This window comes from Heterodontus francisci, chromosome 8 (genome assembly GCF_036365525.1).
Source record: "Heterodontus francisci isolate sHetFra1 chromosome 8, sHetFra1.hap1, whole genome shotgun sequence".
Classification (NCBI taxonomy): domain Eukaryota; kingdom Metazoa; phylum Chordata; class Chondrichthyes; order Heterodontiformes; family Heterodontidae; genus Heterodontus; species Heterodontus francisci.
In genome coordinates, this window is record NC_090378.1 from 24,373,485 (window position 1) to 24,396,177 (window position 22,693).

Consider the following 22,693-nt stretch of genomic DNA (forward strand, 5'->3'; position numbering starts at 1 on the left):
TGCTATCAAGCACTTGCTCAGCAATAACCTACTTACTGAAGCTCAGTTTAGGTTTCGTCTAAGCTCCTGACCTCATTACAGCCTTGATACAAACATGGACAAATGAGCTGAACTCCAGAGGTGAGGTGAGAGTGATTGCCCTCGACAGCAAGGCAGCATTTGACCAATTATGGCATCAAGGAGCCCTAGCAAAAATGGAGTCAATAGGAATCGGGGGGAAAACTCTCTGCTGGTTGGAGTCATAGCTAACACAAAGGAAGATGGTTGTGGTTGTTGAAGGTCAATCATCTCAGCTCCAGGACATCACTGCAGGAGTTCCTCAGGGTAGTGTCGTAGGCCCAAACATCTTCAACTGCTTCATCTTTGACCTTCCTTCAATCACAAGGTCAGAAGTGGGGATGTTTGCTGAAGATTGCACAATGTTCAGCACCATTTGCGACTCCTCAGTTACTGAAGCAGTCCGTGTAGAAATGCAGCAAGACCTGGACAATATCCAGGCTTGGGCTGATAAATGGCAATTCGCGCCACACAAGTGTCAGGCAAAGACCATCTCCAACAAGAGAGAATCTAACAATCTCCCCTTGACATTCAATGGCATTACAGTCGCTGAATCCCCCACTATCAACATCCTGGGGGTTACCATTGACCAGAAACTGAACTGCAGTAGTCATATAAATACCATGGCTACAAGAGCAGGTCAGAGGCTAGGAATCCTGCGGCGAGTAACTCACCTCCTGACTCCCCAAAGCCTGTCCAACATCTACAAGGCACAAGTCAGGAGTGTGATGGAATACTCTCCACTTGCCTGGATGGGTGCAGCTCCAACACCACTCAAGAAGCTCGACACCATCCAGGAAAAAGCAGCCCGCTTGATTGGCACCCCATCTACAAACATTCACTCCCTCCACCACCGATGCACAGTGGCAGCAGTGTGTACCATCTATAAGATGCACTGCAGCAATGCACCAAGGCTCTTTAGACAGCACCTTCCAAACCCGCGACCTCTACCCCCTAGAAGGACAAGGGCGGCAAATGCATGGGAACACCACCACCTGCAAGTTCCCCTCCAAACCGCACACTATCCTGACTTGGAACAATATCGCCGTTCCTTCACTGTCGCTGGGTCAAAATCCTGGAACTCCCTTCCTAACAGCACTGTGGGTGTACCTGCACCATATGGACTTCAGCGGTTCAGGAAGGCAGCTCACCACCACCTTCTCAAGGGCAATTTGGGATAGGCAATAATGCTGGTCTAGCCAGTGATACCCAACATCCCCATGAATGAATTAAAAAAAGAGGGGTGGGTGGAGGCTTGTGTACAGTGTAAACACCAGCAAAGATTAATTGGGCTGGAAGCCTGTTTCTGTGCTGTACATTTTATGCACTTCTATGTAAAGATGATACTGTGACTGAATTCTTGGAGAAAGTCAGTGAGCATGGTGGAGAATCCAGGCAACCTGTGCACATTCTCTCCTTGAAACTTGATGTCAGCTTTGGTTTCAGATGGATGGGCTTGGTTAAATTCTGTGATATACCAGTACTGCAACACCACTGAAATCCACCCAACAAAGTGGAAAATTGCCCAGGTGTCCTTAAAAAGCAGGACAAATCCAATCCAGCCAATTACCGCCCCATCAGTATACTCTCGATCATCAGAAAATGATGTTGACAGTACTATTAAGCTGCACTTACACAGCAATAACCTGCTCACCAATACTCAGTTTGGGTTCAGCCAGGGCCACTTAGCTCCAGATCTCATTACAGCCTTGGTCCGAACATGGATAAAAGAGCTGAATGTCACAGGTGAGGTACAAATGACTGCCCTTGACATCAAGGTAGCATTTGACTAAGTGTGGCATCAAGGAGTCCTAGTATAAAAGCAAAATACTGCAGATGCTGGAAATCTGAAATAAAAATAAGAAATGCTGGAAATACTCAGCAGGTCTGGCAGCATCTGTGGAGAGAGAAGCAGAGTTAATGTTTCAGGTCAGTGACCCTTCATCAGAACTGGGAGTCCCAGTAAATTGGAAGTCAATAGGAATTTGGGGGGAGAATCTCCACCTAGCACAAAGGAAGATGGTTGTGGTTGTTGGAGGCCAATCATCTCAGTCACAGGAGACTGCTGCAGGAGTTCCTTAGGGTAGTGTCCGAGGCCCAACCATCTTTAGCTGCTTCATCAATAGCCTTCCTTGAGATGATGGCATAGTGATAATGTTACAAGACTCATAATTCAGAAACCCAGGCTAATACCCAGGGGACACAGGTTCAAATCCCACACGACAGTGGTGGAATTTAAATTGAATTAATTAATTTAAAAATCTGGAATTGTAATATAGTATCAGCAATGGTGACCATGAAATTACCATTGATTGTCATAAAAACCCATCTGATTCACTAATGCTCATTAGGGAAGGAAATGTGCTGTCCGACATGTGACTCCAGACCCACAGCAATATGGTTGACACTTAACTGCCCTCTGAAATGGCCTAGCAATCCACTTAATTATACAAAACTACTACACAAAAGTTGAAAGGAATAAAACTGGACAGAATACCTGGCATCGACCTGAATGGAGGAAACGACAATGGCAAAACCAGCCCTGTTGACCCTGCAAAGTCTTCCTTACTAACATCTGGGGGCTTGTGCCAAAATTGGGAGAGCTGATCCACAGACTAGTCAAGCAGCAACCTGACATAGTCATACTCACGGAAACATACCTTACATCCAATGTCCCAGACATAGCCATCACCATCCCCTGGTATGTCCTGTCCCACCGTCATGGACAGAGGTGGCGGCACAGTGATATACAGTCGGGAGGGAGTTGCCCTGGGAGTCAAGTTTGACTCTGGACCCAATGAAGTCTCATGGCATCAGATCAAACATAGGCAAGGAACCCTTCCGCTGATTACCACTTACTGCTCTCCCTCAGCTGATGAATCAGCACTCCTCCATGTTGAGCACCACTTGGAGGAAGCACTGAGAGTGGCAAGGGCAAAGAATGTACTCTGGGTGGGGGACTTCAATGTCCATCACCAGGAGTGGCTCAGTAGCACCACTACTGACTGAGCTGGCCGAGTCCTAAAGGACATAGCTGCTAGACTGGGCCTGCAGCAGGTGGTGAGGGAACCAACAAGAGGCAAAAACATACTTGACCTCGTCCTCACCAATCTGTCGGTTGCAAATGAATCTGTCCATGAAAGTAGCGGTAGAAGTGACCATTGCACAATCCTTGTGAAAACAAAGTCCCGTTTTCACACTGAGGATACCTTTCATCGTGTTGTGTAGCACCGTCACTGTGCTAAATGGGGTAGACTCAGAACAGATCCGGCAGCTCAAAACTGGGCATCCATGAGGCACTGTGGGCCATCAGCAGCAGCAGAATTGTATTCAACCACAATCTATAACCTCAAGGCCCGGCATATCCACCACTCTACTATTACCATCAAGCTGGGGGACCAACCCTAATTCAATGAAGAGTGCAGGAGGGCATGCCAGGAGCAGAAACAGGCATACCTAAAAATGAGGTGTCAGCCTGGTAAAGCTACAACACAGGACTACTTGCATGCCGAACAGTGGAAATAACATGCAATAGACACAATGCATTCCTGCCACATTCGATCGTGAATGGCGATGGACAATTAACTAACCGGAAGAGGAGGCTCCACAAACATTCCATTCCTCAATGATGGGGGAGCCCAGTACATCAGTGCAAAAGACAAGGCTGAAGCATCTGCATCCACCTTCAGCCAGAAGTGCCGAGTGGAAGATCCATCTCGGCCTCCTCCTGAGGTCCCCAGCATCACTGATGCCAGTCTTCAGCCAAATCGATTCACTCCACATGATATCAAGAAACAGCTGAAGACACTGGTTACTGCAAAGGCTATGGGCCCTGACAACATTCCGGCAATAGTAGTGAAGACGTGCTCCAGAACTAGCAGCGTTCCTCACCACAAGCTTTTCTGGTACAATTACGGCACTGGCATCTACCTGACAATGTGGAAAATTGCCCGGGTATGTCCTGTACATAAAAAGCAGAACAAATCCAATCCAGCCAATTACTGCCCCATCAGTCTGCTCTCGATCATCAGCAAATTGATGGAAAGCGTTGTTGACAATGCTATCAAGTGCCACTTAAATAGCAACAACCTACTCACTGACACTCAGTTTGGGTTCCACCAGGCTACGCAGCTCCTGACCTCATTACAGTCTTAGTCCAAACATGGAAAAAAGAGCTGAACTCAAGAGGTGAGGCGAGAGTGATTACCCTTGACATCAAGGCAGCATGTGACTGAGTGTGGCATCAAGGAGCCCTAACCAAATTGAAGTCAATGGGAATCAGGGGGAAAACTCTCCGCTGGCTGCAGTCATACCTAGCACAAAGGAAGATGGTTGTGGTTGTTGGAGGCCAATGACCTTAGCCCCAGGACATCACTGCAGGAGTTCCTCAGGGTAGTGTCCTAGGCCCAACCATCTTCAGCTGCTTCATCAATGACCTTCCTTCAATCATAAGGTCAGAAGTGGGAATGTTTACTACTGATAGCACAATGCTCAGTTCCATTCGCAACTCCTCAGATACTGAACAAGTCCATATCCATATGCAGCAAGACCTGGACAACATTCAGGCTTGGACTGATAAGTGGCAAGTAACATTCACGTCACACAAGTGCCAGGCGATGACCATCTCAAACAAGACAGAATCTAACCATCTCCCCTTGACGTTCAACAGCATTCCCATCGCTGAATCCCCCACTATTAACATCCTGGGGGTAACCATTGACTAGAAACTGAACTGCAGCAGTCGCATAAATACTGTGGTTACAAGAGCAGGTCAGAGGCTGGGAATTCTGTGCCGCGTAACTCATCTCCTGTCTCCCCAGTGCCTGTCCACCATCTACAAGGCACATGTCAGGAGTGTGATGGAATACTCTCCACATGCCTGGATGAGTGCGGCTCCGACACCACTCAGGAAACTCGACATCATCCAAGAAAAGCAGCCCGCTTGATCGGCATCCCATCCAACACCTCCACCATTGACACACAGTAGCAGCAGTGAGCACCATCTACAAGATGCACTGCAGCAACTCACCAAGGCTCCTTCGACAGCACCTTCCAAACCCACAACCTCTACCAACTAGAGGGGCAAGGGCAGTAGATGCACGGGAACACCACCACCTGCAAATTTCCCTCAAGTTACATACTATCCTGACTTGGAACTATATCGCCGCTCCTTCACTGTCGCTGGGTCAAAATGTTGAACTCCCGCACTAACGGCACTGTGGGTGTACATTCACACACAGACTGCAGCGGTTCAAGAGGCACCTCACCACCATCTTCTCAAAGGCAATTAAGGATGGGCAACAAATGTTGCCCTCCCAGTGGTGCCCACATCCCATAACTGAATAAAATTCAACCAGTACGCTCTGTGACTTCAGTTCACAGGACATGGGCTCTCACTGTAATAATCTAAACGCATTCTTCAAATTGAACCACACATCATTTTACACTTTCAGTATCTGCCAAAATAAACCTTGGCCTGAAGTGCCTTTGCTCTAATATTGGCCTCGATCTTAAGCGCCTCAGTTCAATACATTTCTCTGGGAAACTTTACATCCTACACAAAGCAGCACTATCAAGCAATCTCTCTGCTTGAAGTTCCACCCTGGGCTTGTATCATTATGTGAGTCTACATGAGACCCCTAGACAGTTTCTCTGGGTTTCTCCCTTCCGGTCAATCTGTAAACTAAAACTGCTGAGATTTTCCTTCGCCTGTCGTTAATATCATCCACTCACACAGTGCTTTCAAGCCTCAAATCTCACATAGAAAATCATTGGAGAGAGACAATTTCATTATACCGCTGGGAACCGTTAAGAGAAACCCACATGAAGCACAGAGCAGTGTCACAGACTCCTCTTGTTGGCTGCTTGTTGGATGAAACACCTCAATTTTTGAATCCGATCCATCTGGGATTTAAAAGGCGTGGGATTGTTTTTTTTTTGTGTGTGTGGTGCTTTTGTTCGGATTTTGAATCTGAAACATAGATGAAAGGCAGAAAAACCGCCTGTGCTCACCACAGGTCGGAAGAGGAGGCGATTTCACAGCCTGTCAGCTGCCCAGTGAACTTGTCAAGAGGTCCTTTCAAATCACATCAGAGACTGAATGTTGTGACTGACTGTTGTTGCAGTGAAGTAACTCGGTCTCTGTAAAACCAGCTCAAAGCTGTCCCCACTTGTCTTCAAATCATAGCCAGAAATGGATTGCCTGTTCGAGTCGCGCTGAATTCACTGTCACCATGCCCAGTGGAAAAATGCAACAATGTGCTTCTACTTGCAGTTGTCAAGTCGCACATTGACCCTGTAGTTAGGCTGACACAAGTATCAAGGCCATTCTTTTCTGGATGAATCACAGGGTTCAGTTGAAAGATGAACGAATGCCTATTAGCTTACGATAAAACGGCCCAAACGTTATTTTTAAACGATTGGGGTTTTTTTAGCAGGCAACTTACATGTGGGTTATTTTTGGTGTATCTAGATCATTCCTTAACAAAAACACTGGTTGGACCCAGACCCCATCCAACACTAATAATACCGTAGCATTCACCCTGGAGAGGAGCTCTCTCACAGCTAAATGGAAAGTTCCCATGACAACCTCTCAAGTTATTTTAAGTATTAAAACTTCATGCCAAGCTAAGCAGTGCACATTGCTTCATATCATGCCGCGTGAGTTGAACACCAGACATATAGAAAAAACAAACGCGGCCTTACTCTTAACAAACACAAGTTAAATACTTTAGGGAATCTTACATCAACCGGTGTAGTTTGAGTAGAGACCCCCACCCCCGGCCAGCAGTTAGCAGAGTAGAGACCCCCGGCCAGCAGTTAGCAGAGTAGAGACCCCCCGGCCAGCAGTTAGCAGAGTAGAGACCCCCCCCGGCCAGCAGTTAGCAGAGTAGAGACCCCCCCCCCGGCCAGCAGTTAGCAGAGTAGAGACCCCCGGCCAGCAGTTAGCAGAGTAGAGACCCCCCCCCCCCCCCCACGGCCAGCAGTTAGCAGAGTAGAGACTCCCCCCGCCCACCCCCCGGCCAGCAGTTAGCAGAGTAGAGACCCCCCGGCCAGCAGTTAGCAGAGTAGAGACCCCCACCCCCCCCGGCCAGCAGTTAGCAGAGTAGAGACCCTCCCCGGCCAGAAGTTAGCAGAGTAGAGGCCCCCCGACCAGCAGTTAGCAGAGTAGAGACCCCCGGCCAGCAGTTAGCAGAGTAGAGACTCCCCCCGACCCCCCCCCCACCCCCCGGCCAGCAGTTAGCAGAGTAGAGACCCCCCGGCCAGCAGTTAGCAGAGTAGAGACCCCCCCCCCCCCCCGGCCAGCAGTTAGCAGAGTAGAGACCCCCCCCCCGGCCAGCAGTTAGCAGAGTAGAGACCCCCCCCCCGGCCAGAAGTTAGCAGAGTAGAGACCCCCCGACCAGCAGTTAGCAGAGTAGAGACCCCCCGGCCAGCAGTTAGCAGAGTAGAGACCCCCACCCCCCCCCGGCCAGCAGTTAGCAGAGTAGAGACCCCCCCCGGCCAGAAGTTAGCAGAGTAGAGACCCCCCGACCAGCAGTTAGCAGAGTAGAGACCCCCGGCCAGCAGTTAGCAGAGTAGAGACCCCCACCCCCCCCGGCCAGCAGTTAGCAGAGTAGAGACCCCCCCCCCCCCGGCCAGCAGTTAGCAGAGTCGAGACCCCCCCGACCAGCAGTTAGCAAAGTAGAGACCCCCCGGCCAGCAGTTAGCAAAGTAGAGACCCCCCCCCCCCCCCCCCGACCAGCAGTTAGCGGAGTAGAGACCCCCCCGGCCAGCAGCTAGCAGAGTAGAGACCCCCCCGGCCAGCAGTTAGCGGAGTAGAGACCCCCCCCCCGGCCAGCAGTTAGCAGAGTAGAGACCCCCCCGGCCAGCAGTTAGCAGAGTCGAGCACGGAGCTTAATAGGAAATCTAAAATTTACAAAAGCGTAACCTCGAACAAACGGCCCCCATTCACAAAATGATTCCTGTCCGGGTTGATAGAATGAGAACTGAGAGGATAATGTAAATCTCCGGGGGCTCGGAGCTCTAAAGCGATGCTTGTACAATAGATTTTGCCTCTCTGAATCCTTCATTAGTAATTACAGTTCCCTATGACATATCAGCTAATTCAAAGACATACCTTGACTCCAATGTAGGAGCTCCTGTAGAAACAGCACAGAGCTGCCGAAATAGCTCTTAAAATACTGCATCTCTCAGTCATTTTTGAAGATGTGAAGTCCGTTATTTTTGTTGGAAAAAAACACCCCCACACACACACTCACACACAGAGGCAAAGGTTCCTTGGATACTGGACTAAAGTACGACAGAGTATTTCACAGCTTGAGGCAAGTCCATCACAGGGACCCGAACTTATTCCCCAAGTGTCCGAGGGTCTGCTTTAGCCGCCTCTGACAGCTCAGTGAATAAGACTCCTTCTGTATGGTCCTGGCACGTTCCCCTAAACAGTCCATGTATGGAGAGCTGGACTCCTCATGTGATCGCACGCACTGTACTGGCAAACATCCCTCTCCACAATCTGGAACAGCCCTTAGCACAAGAGCTTTAATTGCAGCTCTATGGAGACGTCACTCACTGCAGACGTCTGGGGGAACCTGCTTACCTGAAAGACCATTGTGATGAATTTTTATTCTTTGCAGTCACAACTCTTTTAAAGACAGTGCTCCCTAGTGAACTGAGAGAAGTCAGCTCAACTGATACTCCCGTAGTTAAATGACAACTGAGCGCTGGAGCAGAATAAATGAAACTTCAACATTCTAAAGGATTTACTCATCCCAAATATGCAGATAACGCCATGCCCATAGCATGCTCTCGTTAATGAAGCAACTGCTGGCTAATTGCCAATTGTATATATTTAAAAGGAGTAGGAACATAAAAACTGCAAAACCTGATTCCTCCTCGTAAAGTGCCAACAGAATGAGTTATCTGAAAAATAATTACTACTGATTAAAGCCCTTCATACTTTAAATTTTCATCAAAACAATTATTAACATGCAGACACTTACACAGAACACTGGAGATCAGAAGAAAGGGAACATATGTGTAATTATGTAGCATGTTATGTTGCTTCAATATTATGAGTGACTAATGATCACGTTAGTTATTGGAGAGGATTCTCAGAGACAGGATTTATGATTATTTGGAAAAGCATAGTTTGATTAGAGACAGTCAGCATGGCTTTGTGAGGGGCAGGTCAAGCCTCACAAGCCTCATTGAATTCTTTGAGGATGTGACAAAACACATTGATGAAGGAAGAGCAGTGGATGTGGTGTATATGGATTTTAGCAAGGCGTTTGATAAGGTTCCCCATGGTAGGCTCATTCAGAAAGTAAGGAGGCATGGGATACAGGGAAATTTGACTGTCTGGATACAGAATTGGCTGGCTCATAGAAGACAGAGGGTGGTAGTAGATGGAAAGTATTCAGCCTGGAGCTTGGTGACCAGTGGTGTTCCGCAGGGATCTGTTCTGGGACCTCTGCTCTTTGTGATTTTTATAAATGATTTGGATGAGGAAGTGGAAGGCTGGGTTAGTACGTTTGCCGATGACACAAAGGTTGCTGGAGTTGTGGATAGTGTGGAAGGCTGTTGTAGGTTGCAACGGGACATTGACAGGATGCAGAGCTGGGCTGAGAAGTGGCAGATGGAGTTCAACCTGGAAAAGTGTGAAGTGATTCATTTTGGAAGGTTGAATTTGAATGCAGAATACAGGCTTAAAGACAGGATTCTTGGCAGTGTGGAGGAACAGAGGGATCTTGGGGTCCACGTCCATAGATCCCTCAAAGTTGCCACCCAAGTTAGAACATAGAACATAGAACAGTACAGCACAGTACAGGCCCTTCGGCCCACGATGCTGTGCCGAACCTTTAACCTACTCTAAGATCTAAGTAACTACCTACCCTTCATTCTACTATCATCCATGTACCTATCCAAGAGTCGCTTAAATGCCCCTAATGTATCTGCTTCTACTACCACTGCTGGCAGCGCATTCCACGCACCCACCACTCTCTGTGTAAAGAACCTACCTCTGATATCTCCCCGAAACCTTCCTCCAATCACCCTAAAATTATGCCCCCTGGTGATAGCCCTTTCCACCCTGGGAAAAAGTCTCTGACTATCCACTCTATCTACGCCTCTCATCATCTTGTACCCCTCTATCAAGTCACCTCTCATCCTTCTTTGCTCCAATGAGAAAAGCCCTAGCTTCCTCAATCTTTCTTCATAGGACATGCCCTCCAGTCCTGGCAGCATCCTGGTAAATCTCCTCTGCACCCTCTCTAAAGCTTCCACATCCTTCATATAATGAGGCGACCAGAACTGAACACAATATTCCAAGTGTGGTCGAACCAGGGCCTTATAGAGCTGCAGCATAACCTCGCGGCTCTTAAACTCAATCTCCCTGTTAATGAAAGCCAACACACCATACGCCTTCTTAACAACCCTATCAACTTGCGTGGCAACTTTGAGCGATCTATGGACATGGACCCCAAGATCCCTCTGTTCCTCCACACTACCAAGAATCCTGTCTTTAAGCCTGTATTCCGCATTCAAATTCGACCTTCCAAATTGAATCACTTCACACTTTTCCAGGTTGAACTCCATCTGCCACTTCTCAGCCCAGCTCTGCATCCTGTCAATGTCCCGTTGCAACCTACAACAGCCTTCCACACTATCCACAACTCCAGCAACCTTCGTGTCATCGGCAAACTTGCTAACCCAGCCTTCCACTTCCTCATCCAAGTCATTTATAAAAATCACAAAGAGCAGAGGTCCCAGAACAGATCCTTGTGGAACACCACTGGTCACCCAGCTCCATGCTGAATATTACCACCCTCTGACTTCTATGGGCCAGCCAATTTTGTATCCAGACAGCCAACTTCCCCTGTATCCCATGCCTCCTTACTTTCTGAATGAGCCTACCATGGGGAACCTTATCAAACGCCTTGCTAAAATCCATATACACCACATCCACTGCTCTTCCTTCATCAATGTGTTTTGTCACATCTTCAAAGAATTCAATGAGGCTTGTGAGGCATGACCTGCCCCTCACAAAGCCATGCTGACTGTCTCTAATCAAACTATGCTTTTCCAAGTAATCATAAATCCCGTCTCTCAGAATCCTCTCCAATAATTTGCCCACTACCGACGTAAGACTGACTGGTCTATAATTCCCAGGGTTATCCCTATTCCCTTTCTTGAACAACGGAACAACATTTGCCACCCTCCAATCATCTGGTACTGCTCCAGTGGACAGCGAGGACGCAAAGATCATCGCCAAAGGCACGGCAATCTCTTCCCTTGCTTCCCGTAATATCCTTGGGTATATCCCGTCTGGCCCCGGGGACTTATCTGTCCTCATATCATTCAAAATTTCCAGCACATCCTCTCTCTTAACCTCAACCTGTTTGAGCATATCAGCCTGTTCCACGCTGTCCTCACAAACGACCAGGTTCCTCTCACTAGTGAATACTGAAGCAAAGTATTCATTTAGAACCTCCCCTACCTCCTCCGACTCCAGGCACAAGTTCCCTCCACTATCCCTGATCGGCCCTACCCTCACTCTGGCCATCCTCTTGTTCCTCACATAAGTGGAGAACGCCTTGGGATTTTCCTTAATCCTACCCGCCAAGACTTTTTCATGTCCCCTTCTAGCTCTCCTAAGTCCATTCTTCAGTTCCTTCCTGGCTACCTTGTAACCATCTAGAGCCCTGTCTGATCCTTGCTTCCTCAACCTTAAGTAAGCTTCCTTCTTCCTCTTGACTAGCTGTTCCACATCTCTTGTCATCCAAGGTTCCTTCACCCTACCATCCCTTCCTTGCCTCATCGGGACAAACCTATCCAGCAGTCGCAGCAAGTGCTCCCTAAACAACCTCCACATTTCTGTCGTATATTTCCCTGAGAACATCTGTTCCCAATTTATGCTCCCCAGTTCCTGCCTGATAGCATTGTAATTCTCCCTCCCCCAATTAAATATTTTCCCATCCCGTCTGCTCCTGTCCCTCTCCATGACTATAGTAAAGGTCAGGGAGTTGTGATCACTATCACCGAAATGCTCTCCCACCGAGAGATCTGCCGCCTGGCCTCGTTCGTTGCCAAGCACCAAGTCCAACATAGTTTCCCCTCTAGTCGGCCTATCTACATATTGAGTCAGAAAAGCTTCCTGGACACACCTGACAAAAACTGCTCCATCCAAACTATTTGCACTAAGAAGGTTCCAGTCAATATTAGGGAAGTTGAAGTCACCCATGACAACAACCCTGTTACTTCTGCACCTTTCCAAAATCTGCCTCCCAATCTGTTCCTCCATGTCTCTGCTGCTATTGGGGGGTCTATAGAAAACTCCCAACAAAGTGACTGCTCCTTTCCTGTTTCTGACTTCCACCCATAATGACTCAGTAGTCAAACCCTCCTCGACGACCTCCCTTTCTGCAGCTGTGATACTATCCCTGATTAGCAATGCCACTCCCCCACCTCTTTTACCTCCCTCCCTATTCCTTTTGAAACATCTAAACCCTGGAACATCCAACATCCATTTCTGCCCTTGTGATATCCACGTCTCCGTAATGGCCACAACATCGTAGCTCCAAGTACTGATCCATGCTCTAAGTTCATCACCCTTATTCCTGACACGTCTTGCGTTAAAATAGACACACTTCAACCCATCATACTGGCTGCAACTTTGCCCTGTCAACTGTCTAACCTTCCTCACAGACTCTCTGCACTCTGTATCTGCCTGTTCAACAGCTACCCCATCCACTGATCCGTGGCTCTGGTTCCCATCCCCCTGCCAAACTAGTTTAAACCCTCCCGAAGAGCTCTAGCAAACCTCCCGCCCAGGATATTGGTGCCCCTCCAGTTCAGATGCAACCCGTCCTTCTTGTACAGGTCCCACCTTCCCCAGAAGGTATCCCAATGATCCACATATCTGAATCCCTCCCTCCTACACCAATTCTGTAGCCACGTGTTCAGCTGCACTCGCTCCCTGTTTCTAGCCTCACTAACACGTGGCACCGGTAACAATTCTTAGATTATTACTCTGCTCGTCCTGCCTTTCAGCTTCCAACCTAACTCCCTATATTCGCTTTTCAGGTCCTTATCCCTTTTCCTAGCTATATCATTGGTACCGATATGTACCACGACCTCTGGCTACTCCCCCTCCCCCTTAAGAATCCTATAGACTCGATCCGAGACATCCCTGACCCTGGCACCCGGGAGGCAACATACCATCCGGGAGTCTCGTTCGCGACCACAGAATCTCCTGTCTGTTCCTCTAACCATTGAATCTCCTATCACTATCGCTCTCCTATTCTCCTCCCTTCCCTTCTGAGCCACTGAGCCAGGCTCAGTGCCAGAGACCTGGCCACTGTGGCTTTCCTCTGGTAGGCCGTCCCCCCCATCCGTATCCAAAACGGTATACTTATTATTGAGGGGGACGGCCACAGGGGATCCCTGCACTGTGCGCCTATTCCCTTTCCCTCCTCTGACGGTCACCCAGCTACCTTTATCCTGTAACCTCGGTGCCCCTACTTCCCTATAACCGCTCGCTATCACCCCCTCAGCATCCTGAATGATCCGAAGTTCATCCAGCTCCAGCTCCAGTTCCCTAACGCGGTCTGCGAGGAGCTGGAGTTGGGTGCACTTCTCACAGGTGAAGTCAGCAGGGACACAAGTGGTGACCCTCACTTCCCACATCCTGCAAGAGGAGCATGCAACTGCCCTAGCTTCCATCCCCTCCGCACTAAATTGACAACAGAGATTAAAGAAAAAGGAAAACTTTACATTACCAAACCCTCCACACAAGTTGATAGGGTTGTTAAGAAGGCATATGGGGTGTTGGCTTTCATTAACAGGGGGATTGAGTTTAAGAGCTGCGAGGTTATGCTGCAGCTCTATAAAGCCCTGGTTAGGAATATTGTGTTCAGTTCTGGTCGCCTCATTATAGGAAGGATGTGAAAGCTTTAGAGAGGGTGCAGAGGAGATTTACTAGGATGCTGCCTGGACTGGAGGGCATGTCTTATGAAGAAAGGTTGAGGGAGCTGGGGCTTTTCTCATTGGAGCGAAGAAGGATGAGAGGTGACTTGATAGAGGTGTACAAGATGATGAGAGGCATAGATAGAGTGGATAGCCAGAGACTTTTTCCCAGGGCGGAAAGGGTTATCACCAGAGGGCATAATTTTAGGGTGATTGGAGGAAGGTTTCGGGGAGATGTCAGAGGTAGGTTCTTTACACAGAGAGTGGTGGGTGCGTGGAATGCGCTGCCAGCGGTGGTAGTAGAAGCAGATACATTAGGGACATTTAAGCGACTCTTGGATAGGTACATGGATGATAGTAGAATGAAGGGTAGGTAGGTAGTTTGATCGTAGAATAGGTTAAAGGGTCGGCACAACATCGTGGGCCGAAGGACCTGTACTGTGCTGTACTGTTCTATGTTCTATGTTCTATGGGATGCTTTTTGTTTCCCCTCATGCTCCCAGTCTGTCTTGTTATCCAGGACATGGACCATTCTTCTGCCTAGAGGGCAGGCAAACAGCTCTCACAGGATAATACAGTTCAGAGAGAGTATTCAATTATCCATCCAACAAAAAATGAAACATTAATTCCTCCCACCACCACCGCATCTATCTGATGCTTGAATGAATCTTTTGCTGCTCAGAGGACCAGGTGTAAGTCACTCTTTACGTAAAGAGACTCTTACTGATGTCTTACCTAAAATGACTTTCCACCAGTTTTAGTCTATGCCCCTTGTTCTAGTACCTGGAAGTGGATTGACCTCACCAGAGCTTATTGCCCCAGACTGACAATAGTGCAGTACTGAGGGAGTGCTGCATTGTCAGAAGTGCCATCTTTCAGATAAGGCGTCAAGCTGACATCCTCTCTGTCTGTCCAGGTGAATGGGAAAGATCCCATAGATCTATTTGAAGACAATCAGGAGAGTTCTCCTGGTATCCTGGTTAATAATGACTCCTCAACCAACATTATCAAAACAGGATAACTGGTCATTTCTCTCATTGGGGTCTTGCTGTTTATAAATTGGCTGCTGTGTTTGCCTACATAACATCAATCATTACACTTTCAAAATAATTCATTGGCTATGAAGTGCTTTGGGGCATCTTGTGGATATGAAAGACACTAGAAAATGCGTGTTCTTTCTTTTCTTTGTATTTATATCACTCTGATATATCTATAATTTGAGCAGAAAGGTTAGAGCAGTTTCTGTTGATGATCCATTCTGCCCTCAAACACGGATCCAAACAAATAATGAAGCTATATAACATTTCAATGCATTCCCATTACTATTTCAGTGTCAATTTATCTGTCGTAGAGTTGCTAATTATCCTTCTCGGACATAAGATGGTTCTGAAAATAATCAAATACCTGAAACCCGGGCAATAACATCTTAATGTCCCTTTTATTTGTGTTATGAAAATATTTTGTCTAAAGTAAACATATATGTACACACTCATGTACATATATTATTAGAAAATAATTTTATTAGATTATGGGGTGATGTATTAGAAGTGTTTAAAATTATGAAAGGATGGAACTGGGTAGATAGAAGCAGACCATTGCCACTAGTTGAGGGGCCAAGAATGAGGGGGCATGGATACAAGATTAAATGTAAGTGTTTTAGAACAGAGGGCTTCACACCAAGATAAGAGGCTGTGGAATTCATTTCCAGGATGAATGGCTGAGGCAGACACTATTTCCACATTCAAGATTAGATTGGTTGGGTGGATATAGGAACAGGGCTTAATGGAAATATGGGAACAGGGAGGGTAAGTGTAATTATAACTATTTGCTTGCACGGAGCGTAAAGGTTGGGTTGTTTCGGCTAAATGGCCTGTTTCTATGTTGTAACTTCGATGTATTTCTATGTTCCTCTTGTCAGTTAACCAGGAAATGTATATTTAGAAATAGGATGCCCCAGGGCAATTGTTCTTACAATATTTTACAATGAATCATTCTTCTAGAATGTTACGATCTTATAGTTATTGCTACAGAGGTATGAATGGATGAGACTGGAAGATCCCCTATTACTCCATTACACAGGTGAGTATAATACCAGTGTACTTCTTCAACAGCACCTCCCAAACCTGTAACCTCCACCATGTAGAAGGACAACGGCAGCAGACGCATGGTTACACCACCATGTTCCCCTCATTGTCACCCTGCTTTGGAAATATATCGCAGTTCCTTCATCGTCACTGGGTCAAAATCCTGGAACTCCTTCCCTAACAGCACCATGGGAGTACCTGAACAACAAAGGCTGAACAGTCCAATGTGATGGCTCACCACCAGCTTCTCAAAGGCAATTTGGGACGGACAACAAAGGCTGGCGTTGCCAGAGACACCAACATTCCATGAATCAATTTTTAAAATCTTGCACCGTTACAGCAACTGGTGATTTTTATACTTTGATCCCAATTTTGAAGTCAATGGACAGTATTATTGGGTGGGATGTAAAACCAGCGTTCCATCTGATCCCAACGGGGTAGGTTACAATTGACCCCACTGAGTCTGCCTTGGATCACTGACCCGGTTTCAATTTTCCATTTCTATTTCCAGGGTTAATGGTTGAGGCAGAAACTCTTTCCACATTCAAGGTTAGATTGGTTCGGTGGATGAAGGAAAATGGCTTAAAGTGAATATGGGAACAGGGAGGGTCAATGTAATTATAACTATTTGTTTGTGTGGAGTGTAAAGTGATGGAATGCTGTCTTGAAGCCAATTCAACCCCAAATACATCCGTTTACCTGCTGCACCCACTCCCAAGGACGGTGATCATTAACGGCTGATAAGTAAGGGTTTGAGCTGCCACGAGAGGGAAAGGAAATACAAGGAATTCCTCATAACTGATTCAATCCCCTCCAGCAGGTTAGGTTACCGCTAGACATTTAATACCTGAGTTAGGCAGGTCTGCCGTGCTCTAGGGCACTGTTGATGATTGACCCCACTTGGCTCATTAATTGGACATCAATAGGCTAGGATGTTCACCATGTAGCTACAGGTAACCCTGCAAGCCAATGACCTAAAGAGCTGGATGTTCCTCTCTGATAAGCAATGAGAAGCTGACCAGTCCTGGTAAACTGAACAGTTTTAGTTAGCTGGCAGTGCCCTTATGCACACTTGGAGATCCCTGAACCTTTGCCTCTTGCAAACTTGCCCCGAACCTCTCCGCAGTTAGGTAGATGGGGTCGGTCCCTGCAAGTGGGAAAGTGCATGTACTCTGTATGGGGTAAACAGAGACCATATCCAGAGCAGATTTCTCTGGAGATTGATTTGGAGATTTTTAAACAATGTGATGGGTTTCTATGACTGACAGACAGTCAGGTAACCAAAAATATAACGTGATCAACACCAAGTAGGAAGTAAGAGAAAAGTTAGGGATCAAGTCAAGTGAATCAATGGAGAAAGAACTAAGCTTTAAGGAGGATTTTAAAGAAAGGGAGAAAGGTAGAAAGTCAATAAAGTTTAGGATAAAAGTGCAAGGATATGGTGATTTCAGAGTTAAAAAAAAAAATTTTCATGGGATGTGCGCGTCACTGGCAAGACCAGCATTTGTTGCCAATCCCTAATTGCCCATGACCTGACCGGCTTGCTCGGCCATTTCAGAGGGCAGTTAAGCGTCAACCACATTGCTGTTGGTTTGGAGCCACATGTAGGCCAGACCAGGTAAGGACAACAGATTTCCTTCTCTAAAGGACATTAGTGAATCGGATGGGTTTTTATGACAATTGAGAGTTCATGGCTTTCAATTCCACATTTTTATTAATTAACTGAATTTAAATTCCACCTGGGATTTGAACCCGTATCCCCAGGGCATTAGTGTGAGCCTTTGGATTCATAGTTCAGTGACATTACCACTGCACCACCTCCACCAATAGTGGAGTGGAGAGGTCAGCAGAAGGCTAGGGGTGGGGCTGCAGAGGAAGGCAAAGTAGAACAGAAAGAATGAACAAAATTATTTTAATTCCTTTTAAAGTATAGTCACAACTGTTATGTCGGCAGGTGTGGCAGCCTATCAGCATATAGCAGGATCCCACAAACAGCAATGGAATGCATGATGTTCCAGAGCTGGATGTAAGCAGTTGATATTCCAGTGGAATGAGGTTTCAAGCTCCACACAGGGTCAAATGGAACAGTAAGTTTTCACACCTTCTAGTTCAATTGAAGTGAGAGATGAAGTTGGTACCTGAGGTGCAGAACCCATGGTGGAAGTGGAAGAGCTTGTCTTCTCTCTTGTTTATGCTCAGCTGAATAAATCTCCGTTCATCCAGAGCCGGAGTGTTAGAGAGGTATTGGTGAACATGGTGATGATCAGGTAAACGAGGGTGGTGATGGAAAGGTAGGTTCAATATCCCTGATGAAAAGGAGCCCCCACCATTATGACACAAAAACAACAAATAATGAAAGGACAAAAGATAGAGCAAGAAAATAATTCAGAAAGAAATGCAAGAAATAAAAAAAACACATGTGGGTTACAGAAACTGTTGAAAAGTTTGAGAGGGAAACAAGTGGATGGAAAATCCGGGCCTGACAACATAAAAACATAAGAAATAGGAACAGGAGTAGGCCATTCAGCCCCTCAAGCCTTCCCCACCAATCAATAAGATCATGGCTGATCTGTCCAATGCCTCAACTCCTCTTACGGGCCTGCTCCGCATAACCCTCGACTCCCCGAGATTTCAAAAATCTATCTACCTCCTCCTTAAATACATTTAGTGACCGAGCCTCCACAATTCTCTGAGGTAGAGAATTCCAGAGATTCACCACCCTCTAAGTGAAGAAATTCCTTTGTATCTCAGTTTTAAATGTGTGCCCCCTTATTCTGTAACTATGTCCCCTAGTTCGAGATTCCCCCACTAGTGGAAATATCTTCTCAACATCTACCCTGTCAAGCCCCCTTAAAATCTTATATGTTTCAATGAGATCACCTCTCATTCTTCTAAACTCCAATGAATAAAGGCCTAACCTGTTTAGTCGTTCTTGATAAGACAACTCCTTCATCCCAGGAATCAGCCTAGTGAACCTTTTCTGAACTGTCTCCAATGCTAGTATATCCTTCCTTAAATGCGGGCACAAAAACTGTACGCAGTACTCCAGGTGTGGCCTCACCAACACCCTGTACAGTTGTAACAAGACTTCCCTATTTTTAAACTCTAACCCTCGAGCAATAAAGGCCAAAATTCCATTTGCCTTCCTAATTACTTGCTGCACCTGCATGCTAACCTTTTGTGTTTCATATACAAGAACACCCAGATCCCTCTGTACTGCAGTATTTTGTAGTCTTTCTCCATCTAAATAATAATCTGCCTTTTTATTCTTCCTACCATAGTGGATGACCTTACACTTTCCCACATTGAACTCCATCTGCCAAGTTTTTGCACACTCACTTAACCTATCTGCAGATTCTTTGTGTCCTCAACACAACATGCCTTCCCAACTATTTTTGTATTGTCAGCAAAACTTGGATACACTACACTCTGTCCCTTCCTCCAAGTCATTAATATAGATAGTAAATAGTTGAGGCCCTAGGACCGATCCTTGTGGCACTCCACTAGTTATGGCTTTCCAACCTGAAAAAGACCTACTGATCCCGACTCTCTGTCTTCTGTGTGTTAGCCAATCCTCAATCCATGCCAACACATTACCCCCAAAACCCTGAGCTCTTTTTTTAAATTCATTCATGGGATGTGGGCGATGCTGGCCAGGCCAGCATTTATTGCCCATCCCTAATTGCCCTCGAGAAGGTGGTGGTGAGCTGCCTTCTTGAACCGCTGAAGTCCATTTGGGGTAGGTATACCCACAGTGCTGTTAGGAAGGGAGTTCCAGGATTTTGACCCAGCAACAGTGAAGGAACGGCGATATAGTTCCAAGTGAGGTTGGTATGTGACTTGGAGGGGAAAGTGCAGGTGGTGGTGTTCCCATGTATTTGCTGCCCTTGTCCTTCTAGGTGGTAGAGGTCGCGGGTTTGGAAGGTGCTGTCCAAGGAGCCTTGGTGCATTGCTGCAGTGCATCTTGTAGATGGTACACACTGCTGCCACTGTGCATCAGTGGTGGAGGGAGTGAATGTTTGTGGATGGGGTGGCAATCAAGCGGGCTTCTTTGTCCTGGATGGTGTCGAGCTTCTTGAGTGTTGTTGGAGCTGCACCCATCCAGGCAAGTGGAGAGTATTCCATCACACTCCTGACTTGTGCCTTATAGATGGTGGACAGGCTTTGGGGAGTCAGGAGGTGAGTTAATCACCTCAGGATTCCTAGCCTCTGACCTGCTCTTGTAGCCACGGTATTTATATGGCTACTCCAGTTCAGTTTCTGGTCAATGGTAACCCCTAGGATGTTGATAGTGGGGGATTCAGCGATGGTAATGCTGTTGAATGTCAATGGGAGATGGTTAGATTCTCTCTTGTTGGAGATGGTCTTTGCCTGGCACTTGTGTGGCGTGAATGTTACTTGCCACTTATCAGCCCAAGCCTGGATATTGTCCAGGTCTTGCTGCATTTCTACACGGACTGCTTCAGTATCTGAGGAGTCACGAATGGTGCTGAACATTGTGCAATCATCAGCGAACATCCCCACATCTGACCTTATGATTGAAGGAAGGTCATTGATGAAGCAGCTGAAGATGGTTGGGCCTAGGACACTACTCTGAGGAACTCCTGCATTGACGTCCTGGAGCTCAGATGATTGACCTTCAACAACCACAACCATCTTCCTTTGCGCTAGGTATGACTCCAGCCAGCAGAGGGTTTTCCCCCTGATTCCCATTGACCTCAGTTTTGCCAGGGCTCCTTGATGCCATACTCGGTTAAATGCTGCCTTGATGTCAAGGGCAGTCACTCTCCCCTCACCTCTTGAGTTCAGCCCTTTTGTCCATGTTTGAACCAAGGCTGTAATGAGGTCAAGAGCTGAGTGGCCCTGGCCGAACCCAAATATGTGCCCCTGAATTGGACCATGGGTGTGCATTCAGAAAAACAACCTAAACTGGGAGTTGCTGAAAGTTACATTTTTCTGACTTATTACTGTGGTAACATCATAAATTCTCATTACACTCAACCGGAAGTTACTATTCCTAAACAAGCTATGTTCATCACCCTCATCAAGCTCTCAAAGGAATCTTCAAACGTGCACACAAATGGATCAGACAAACATTTGATTTTAGATCTCCCTGCACTTAGGCTAATTACAGCCCTAGTTCAATGCACTTCAGTAAATACTATAACATAAACTGTGATAACTGAATTGAGGGGCACACCCAGAACATCAATCAATGCCATGCATGACTGGTGCACCAGGAAGTTTTATCTCCTGTCCCACCCAAGCATTCTGTTACTTGGCTGAAACTTGTCTCCTCCACTTGTAGCATTCCTATTGCAGGGGGAAATGTAAGAAGCATTTCCTATCCCTTTGCCATTAAAAAAAAAATTGAAACAATATGCCTGGTAAAATAGCTACCGTTAATTACTAAAATATACCTGGAGCACAGCTTATGACCGAGTCACAGTACTGGGTCCTCTGCAGGCCATCAGCTTGGTAAAATACACAACAGCAGATTGATATCCAGATATAAAACATTCTACTACACCTTCATCAGAGGCACAGCAAAAAGAGGCTTAAAATAAAAAATAACACACCTCAATACACACACTTGAAGCACTGAGATGTCTGAGTGTTTGAATACAATTACAGTCCATCGTTGACCAAGTTATCGGGGCGTGACCTTTCGACCCACACAAGCTGCAAAGTGGGCAAGGAAATTACATTTAAGCACAAATGACAGATGGTTTGTGAAAATGGCAACACTGGTGTGACAATTCATCCAAACATGTCATCAGTGATAAGTGTTATTTGGGGAAATTAATGTGTCCCAATTTGACTCCTTAAAATGACTAGCCACTACTAATGGAGGGAAAATTCCTCTGGGAATCTTGTTCTTTGTGAATGCATTGATGATTCTGCTACACATAATTACCAAATAAATTAGGAACATAGGATCAGGAGAAGGCCCTTTAGCCCCTCCAGTCTGTTCCGCCATTCAATGAGATTATAGTTGGTCTGTGACCTAACACCATATTCCCATGTCCCTTTGGTTAACAAAAATCTATTAATCTAAGATTTAAAATTAACAATTGATCTATCATCAATTGCCCTTTATGGAAGAAAGTTCCTCACTTCTACCACCTTTTGTATGAAGAAGTGTTTCCTAATTTCATTCCTGAAAGGCTTGGCTCTAATCTTGAGATGATGCCCCCTCGTCCTAGATAACAACAAGCTGAAATAGTTTCTCTCTATCTCCCTATCAGTTACCCTTAATATCTTGTAAACTTTGAATAAATCACTCATCAACCTTCTAAATTCCAGGGAATACAACCCTGGTTTGTGTAATCTCTCCATGTAATTTTTTTGCTATTCGTTTCATGGGATGTGGACATCACTGGCCAGGCCAGCATTTATTGCCCATCCCTAACTGTCCATGAGAAGGTGCTGGTGAGCTGCCTTCTTGAACTGCTGCAGTCCATGTGGGGTAGGTGCTATTAGGAAGGGAGTTCCAGGATTTTAACGCAGCGACATTCTAATAAATCTATGCCACGCTCCCTCCAAGGCTATTACACCTTGCTAATGTGTGGTAGCCAGAACTAAAACAC

General features: G+C 46.4%; 1 protein-coding gene across 3 annotated transcripts in view; it reads right to left on the minus strand.

The window, feature by feature from the left end:
- bcar3 (BCAR3 adaptor protein, NSP family member) overlaps nt 1-22,693 on the minus strand; it is a 112,421-nt gene that overhangs the window by 37,339 nt on the left and 52,389 nt on the right. Inside the window, exon 1 of one of the 3 annotated variants that reach the window (XM_068036814.1) lies at nt 8,654-8,740. The exons of 1 other annotated variant lie outside the window; for it this stretch is intronic. In XM_068036814.1, coding sequence (XP_067892915.1) covers nt 8,654-8,665 — 12 coding nt within the window. In that variant the 5' untranslated portion in view covers nt 8,666-8,740. Of the gene's footprint in view, nt 1-8,173; nt 8,532-8,653; nt 8,741-22,693 lie in introns of those variants that run through there. One more of the 3 variants, XM_068036813.1, reaches the window with a different exon arrangement.